General features: G+C 42.3%; 1 protein-coding gene across 3 annotated transcripts in view; it reads left to right on the top strand.

Annotated features, from left to right (window-relative positions):
- Nucleotides 1-2,841: 2,841 nt before the first annotated feature.
- KCNIP4 (potassium voltage-gated channel interacting protein 4) overlaps nucleotides 2,842-7,409 on the top strand; it is an 834,558-nt gene continuing 829,990 nt past the window's right edge. For all 3 annotated transcript variants that reach the window (XM_030563370.1, XM_030563364.1, XM_030563363.1), the window contains exon 1: nucleotides 2,842-3,036. In XM_030563370.1, the coding sequence (XP_030419230.1) occupies nucleotides 2,976-3,036 (61 nt within the window). In that variant the 5' untranslated portion in view covers nucleotides 2,842-2,975. The remainder of the gene's footprint in view (nucleotides 3,037-7,409) is intronic.

Raw genomic sequence — 7,409 nt, 5'->3', positions numbered from 1 at the left:
AAGGCATTTTGATTTGATTGCCATACTTTCTTTAGCTCGCTCTGTATATGCTGCAACAGCTAGTCACAATAGTGTTTTCATAACTCTCACAGTTCTGAGACAACACTGAAATACTGCAATGTGAGCAAAGTAAAGTGGCAGCTGTAGATCAATATTTCCTTGTTTTTGGCTCATGTAAAATGACTAGCTTTATTGAATAATTTTGGTATACAATAGTCAGCAGTTGGGCAAGTTTCCTGGCAATGCTAGTAGTATCTGAGTTCAAATCCTGATTATGGGGCCAGAATGGTGCTTGCCCTGTCTGTACTAGTCTAGTAGTGTAAAGCACCTGAAAGCCTGTTTCCATCTACCTGAGAATTCTCATTACATAGGTGAATCTCTAGCTGGCATCAAGCCAGCATATCACCTCCCCTCAAGTCTAAAGTACAGAGGGCATTTCTAGAGAAATGGTCAGTTAGCAGAAGTGCCTCTGCACACTATCTCTGCGCTTTAGCAGACTGTAGAATCTCTTTCTGCCCTGACCATGCAGTGTTGGGGAAAGCACTCAACCATTCAATCATCTTAGGCCAATATTCATTTTATCTCTATCTCCATTGTACTCAAAGAAAAAGGGAGGATTTTCCTTAAAGGACTTAGCAATTAGGAAGGAGGGAAGTACTGTCCCTTTCTCTCTCAGCGGCGACGAGGGCGGAAGAATTGTTCAAAAGATCCAGTTAGGAAATCCAATGAAGAAGACAACATATTTAATGTTTTAGGTGACTGAATCTATGCCTAAGTCCTTTCTGCACCTTAACAAAAAAAGAATATAAAAATGGTTGGGATAAGAAGAGAAAGACAATGCATAGGGAAAAAAATCACTGTGGACCCTGAAACAAGTGATATTAATTTAAAGAACAAAAAGAAATAATCAGCACAAAATCCTACTGGGAAATTTGCCATACTGGAAAGATCTTCCAGTGATGTGTCACTGCAGGCTGTTTTTTAAATTAGAGGATACCTTAAGTCGCCCCTTTGCATTTAAAAGCAAAAAGGAAAGGCTACATCTACCCTTTGTGTAACTGGGAACAACTTCATTAGTCAGTGGCATTCCAATCAGCTTGCTCCAGGATTCGATATGGCTCAAATTGTCAACATGACCAGTCAGGACAAGTTATTCAAAGTGTCTACGAGATTTCTTTTGTGTGGCGATATATTATTGCGTAATTCCCAAGGACTTCAAATTCTGTGGTGGAGCTTGCCATATTTTGATCAAACTCAGGGATTTTGAAACAAAATAAGATTAATGTGTGATGAGTTTGATCTTCCAGGCACGATTGTTCTGTGCACAGAGTTCTGTGCACAGTCTGATCTCCAAACTACATATTTGTTTTGCAGTAGGACTTAGGGTATGCAATAACACTCCTGCAGCTGGCCCGTGTCAGCCAGATTGGTCTGCGGTGTTATAATATTGTAGTGTAGAAGTCTGGGCTTGGTGTCGAGTCTGTGCTCTGGTCTGGGACTCACTACTCACAGGACTCAGGCCAGGCTCCAGGACCCTGAGAGCAGTGAGTCCCAGACCCGAGCCTGGGCCCAATCATCTGCAATTTGATAGCCCCAAAGCCAGAGTCAGCTGACACAGGCTAGCTACAGGTTATGTCTACATAGGGATAAAAACCACATTGCTGGCTTGGGTCAGCTGACTCAGGCTTGCAGGGCTTGGGCTCTGGGACTGAAAAATTGCTGTGTAGACATTTGGACTTCATCTGGAGCCCAGGCTCTGGGACCCTGCAAGAGTGGAGGGTTTCAGCTTGATTGTTTACCCAGTGATCTTTGTAGGCGAAGCAGCCCAAGTCTGAGTCAGTTGACCCAGGGCAGCCACAGCCATGCTTCAGGGCTTTTATGCTTGTGTAGACATAACCACAGGGATCTTGACTGACATGGAGGCCCCAGGTACACACAATAAGACCACCCCAGTTCCAAACAGTTTTCTGCCTAAATATACAAGACAAATGGTGGGAGGGAAACAACTTGCCTAAGGTCACCCAGCAGGTCAGAGCTGGGAAAAGTGCACAGGTTTCCTAGATCCTAGTCAAGGGCCCAGTGTATCAGACCACACTGACTTGAAGAAAGAATGGCAAAGGGGTGTTTCTTTTTAGCTCTGTGGATACCTGCACTAGACTTCTGTGGACTCCTGCAGTCTCTGGGTGGGCTGTGTGCTAAATTCAGTTGTATGCTGTTGGCTGGCCTGTGGGAGAGGAGCAGATGGTCTCAGGCCAGTTCCTAGGAGCCAGGTGTCTACACCTGCCTTGCTAGCTGTGGTAAGTAGCTAGCTATCTTCTTGGCAGCCTCTGGGAAGGCAGGTTGCGGCTGGACATGGAAACTAAACTAGCCTTTCCCCTCCTAGAGGTGTCCCCTCCCCAGAGTCAAGGTACAGGGACAGGCAGCCATACACAGCTGCTGCCTACTCCCTAGGTATTCTAGCACCAGTCCCTGCACTGGGGTGCAGCCAAGGGCTCCATGTCCTGGGCTGGGCGCAGAGAGGGGTAGATGCTTTGCTAACACTTTGAGCAGCAACACTGGCACCCCGGGCAGCCGTGAATGGGGCCCTCAGGGAGCTCCAGGTAGCCCATCACGGGGGTCGCAGAACCATCCAAGGGATCCAGCGGGATCGGGTGCTTGTCCTCCTCCCCCCTCCCCCGACAGGGACTCAGCAGCGGGTTGCAGGGGGAGGTGCCCGCGCAGGCTAGGCTGGGGGTGCCACGGCCCCGCTCGGGGGCTGGCTGGAGCGTCCGCCCTCGCGCCTCCCTCTAAGGTGAGCTGGCTGGCTCCGGCGCTGCGAGAGCCGCGGCTGCACGGCTCGGGCACACAGGCGCGCGGCGGACCCTACACAGCGCTGCCGCTCTCTCTCTCTCTCTCTGCACTCGGCGGGGGAACATCGTGCCGCCCTTTTCTTTCCCAAGCCCCGAGGAGACTTAGGGGAGCCCACCCCGCTCAGCATGAACGCGAGGAGAGTGGAGAGCATCTCGGCGCAGCTGGAGGAGGCCAGCTCTACAGGCGGTAGGACTGGGGGAGCATGTTGGGCTTTGATTCTTGTTAAGCAGAAACCTTGCAACTTGTCAGAGCAACCCGCTTTGCATGAGAGAAATAAATCTGTGCTGGCCTGAGAGAGGGAGGCGATTCATGCATGAGATCCAGGTCAGGGAAATGTTAAATGCCTAGGAAAACCTGTCCTAAGGTGTCCACTGTGTATCTTGCTGGTACTTTTGCCTTTCCTGAAGTTAACGGAGGCTAGATATGAAACTGCCAAATGCAACCTGCACGTGTTCTTTCCAATTGCTAACTCTCACATGAGGTTATTTTGATCAGTCACACTTGTACTTTCCTGCATTGATCACATTTTGTACTTCCCTGCATGTGTAATGTCTAAGTAAAAAACAGAACTATCTAGTTGAAGACAGTGACACTCTGTAAAACAGAAACAGTATCTGGACGATCTCTTCTTGTTTTTCTTGTGTTTTGCAGTTCAACGTATTCCAAAGAAACTGCATGGAGTAACTTGCATTTTAGAAAGGAAACCAGGGTGCAGGGGTTACAGTTTACATCCAAGATGCACAGGAAACTGATTTATTTACATATGAAACTGTTTGGATAGAGAGAATGTATTTTTATTTAAATTGCTGGTATTATGGATGATGCCCAATTCTTAACAGCCTGCTGGGTATGAGAGGTCAGAATTCATGCAGAACTCTTGCAAAATAACATTACCTGGTCCTTTTGACATGTATTTGTCAAGGAAAGATGCAAATATGTGATATTTCCTACTATATTCTTAGACTCCTGCTTGCAAACTGCTTGATGCCAAGCAGAGAATAACATCGACCTTGAAGTGAGGTTACATAAAGAGAGGCAGCAGAGTCCTAGCCACTGCCTGCTTCCTACTGCTTCAAAGTAGTCTTCTAGTCTGTGATCCACATGCACTCTGTAGAATTGTACCCATTGTCCACTCACTGCCTGGCCTAATGTCCCCAGGCAATGTTCTGCTTTCATATACTTTTCTCCGTTTCAAAAATTAGGGCTTGCAGTTTTACAGACAGGATATTAGGGCACTTGAACTTCATAAAGGAATCTTGATCATTGTGTGTGTAATTGTGTTTTTTAGGCTATATTATTAAACTGTATATTTGTATCAGATGACAGAAAAAATAAGCTCTGCTTTAAAAACAAAGGGTTTTTTTAGTCTGAGAAGTAACTCTGTAGAAGTGATGCTGTGATACTCCTTATTTCTTGTAGAAACTTGGCCTGGAAACCACTAAGACTTTTTCCTGTCAGCATTAGTCTCTACTTGGGAACTAAAAATCAAGCTGGTTTCTTTCTTTCTCATATTATCTCCTGTAGTAAATATTCTACATGCCAAATTATTCCCTCAGTTACACCTGTGAAATCCCCATTCAAGGATCATAGGGTTAAACAGGTGGAACTAAGGTCATAATTTGGAGACATAATTTGCACAGCTATTACTGAGGCATAATTTGGCCAGTGGATTGTTACTAGAAGTGATGTGTAAGAAAGGATGAATGCAGCATGATTTTTCTCTTCACAGGTAGAGTTTTCAGAGTTAGCAATAAGGGGGAAATGTTTGCATGTAAACTGAGGAAATAAAATCTGAAACACTGGGACATAATAAACATGAAATGACTAGATGCAGGTTTTACAGAAATACTTTTCTCAGATGAACCTGCACTTTAAAATTTTAACATGTATGTTCAGCAGAATTTCTCTTTTGGTTCTCTTGACATGCATCCTGCTTGCTCATAGAATTTTTAATAGGCACTTCTTTAATATACCTGGTTGATACTGATAAAATTAGTAAACTGAATTTTCATTACTTAATTACAAAAAGCAAAGTGTGAATTTTTACAAAAAATATAAAGCACTCAGGGTACATTACTGTGGCAGAAAATCTTAAAGAGGAAAAAAGTTGTTGACCACATCTACTTTATTGTAATTACAAGTCTCAAAATAAATGGCTCTTTATATAAGACTATTGTACCTGGGCTCACCACTCACAATAATTAGCCTGATTTTTCTTGTCCCTGATCAACATTACACACTTGCATTACTATACTCAGCTGGACTTCACTGGGACTATTTATGAGTAAAGTAGTGCATGTGTATCAGTCTCTGCTGGATTTTGGTCTTTACCTTTAAAACTCAAAATATCTTAGTTACCAAGGATAAAGCATAGTATTAGGCTTTAATGTTGTTTAGAATAGAATCTTTAAAACTATTTTGGATAAATGTCATTTGGCATTGCTAAGGGTCTTACAGCTTGACCATTTAAAGGGGCAGTGTCCAATCAATTTAGGTCCTTTTTGTAAAACTTTGTGCTTACTGTTTTCAAGAAAGTTGTTTCCGTGATTTCTTTTTTCAAGTCCCAATGAAAACAACTTTTTAAATGTAAGTATATTTGCACTGCAGTGTCTGTACCATGAACACTTTAGCATCTCGCTACTAGTTCATGAGAATCAGAAACTGAAACAGTCAACAAAAGTACTACTGTTCCTCTGCATCACTTTCTAAGATGAATATAATGTGAAAAGTAAACAAACTGCATTAGTGATAAGTCTGTTAGGTTTTAAACTGTTGTTTTAGTGATGTTAACAACAGAGAGAAGGACATCTATTTTATGTTTTTCAAAGTGACAGTGCCTTTCCATATTTTATTTGGTGGGAAGTTACCATATTGAATCTTAAAGGCAGCACTTTACAACAAATTGCCTACAATGGGAGCAACACTGACTGCTGATGCAGTCAGGAATGCCCCCACTCCTACAGATTGATGCAGATTAAGGCTGAGCCATATTGGTAGGGCAGTGTCCATTCCTGTGTTACAGATGTTCTGCGGATGAACAGGTTACACTGGATGTAGTGTTGGGATTCTGGTATTTTCACAAACAAAACCTTTATAAAATCCATGTCTCTTTTATATAACAGTCTCTTTCTGCTCAAATGCTCCCACTTTTTTGGCTGCGCAAGACCTCCTTCCAGGATAAGGAAGATTGTGGCCATTTTGTGCTGCTGCAGTCTTGTTCCAGTGGACTTTTCACCTTTGGGGTCTTCTGCCATGTTAACATGAGGCTGGAGAAAATCTAGCCATTTGTGTAGTGGTTTTTATATTCCCTTTATAGGCACTGAATTGACTTAAATATGCCATTTCCAAGCTGTGCACGTTCCTGTGGACGTTATGAATACACAAGCAAAGGAACAAATGAAACGGACTTATGAAATGTGAGAGAGGAAAATCAGTATTTTAAATGGAATAGTATGCAGTCTGCAAGGGAAAGTGACATAACATTTAAGGGAGAATGGGAAACAATGTAAATTAATATATAATACTGAACTTGTCTCCTTTTGCCTCTGTATAGCTGATATTTCAAAAGTGTACACCATCCTGTATTCAATAAACACCCCAAACTACAATTGACTAAATGGAGATTTGGCATTCCTTGTACACCCAAAAAATCAGGCTCCTAGAACACTGCAGTAACTAGATATTCCACAACAATACACTGAAGAGAAGATGTTTAATTTTTAGTTTGAATATCCCTTTGTCAGCATATTCTCAAGTCTAGTTAAGTAACTATTTTTGGATTAATTATATGCAATATTCTGGTAGAGATCCTCACTTCACATTATAAACAATAACTTCACAGTTCAAATACCTCGAGTTCCCTCTGAAGAGCAATTTTACAGGGTTTGTGTCCTATATATTTTGCATTGTTGAGCAGTTACTATGCAAGGTAAGGGTATTGATGAATAAGCAAATACACTCAAAGTTTCTTCATATATATAGGGTCTGATGCACATACTCCTTTCCCAGCATTTATTCAACTGTTGTAAAATATATTGAGGCAGATAGTGTCTATCAGTTAATGCAGCTATAAAAAGACAAAATCGCATGTGTCATGGAAAGCTTTTATATTTGAATCAGATGTACATTTAAGATTGTCTTCTGGTTAGCACTGAATATTTGATATGTGAAACATTTAGCTGTATTTTATCCAGCCTCAGCCATTCTCTTTACCATTATGATTTATGCTTGGTGTTTGGTGCATGACAAAGAGAGCCACTAAAAGTACTGTGAAGGCTGGTGATTTTGTTTTATTTCATGGATGTGCACATTCTTGTCATGCTGTCCTCCTCTTCCTGCTTGTCTCCTCTTTCTTGTGAGCACAAAGTGTATTGAAATACATTCTATAAAGATCTTGCTCTCCAAATCATTCAGAGTGATGTTTTCCTCTATTTCACCATTCTAACTTCATACAGAATGGAACAGGCAGTAGGGACAGCATGTGTCTGCTTTGGGATCTGCAACAAATGCAAGCTCTGCAACTCCCGGGCTCATCCTGGGTCCCTTTCTATGAATTGGAC

Source organism: Gopherus evgoodei, chromosome 5, assembly GCF_007399415.2.
Source record: "Gopherus evgoodei ecotype Sinaloan lineage chromosome 5, rGopEvg1_v1.p, whole genome shotgun sequence".
In the NCBI taxonomy this organism is placed as follows: domain Eukaryota; kingdom Metazoa; phylum Chordata; order Testudines; family Testudinidae; genus Gopherus; species Gopherus evgoodei.
The sequence above is the reverse complement of the archived record's forward strand: the minus strand, read 5'-3'. Positions and strand labels throughout refer to the sequence as shown.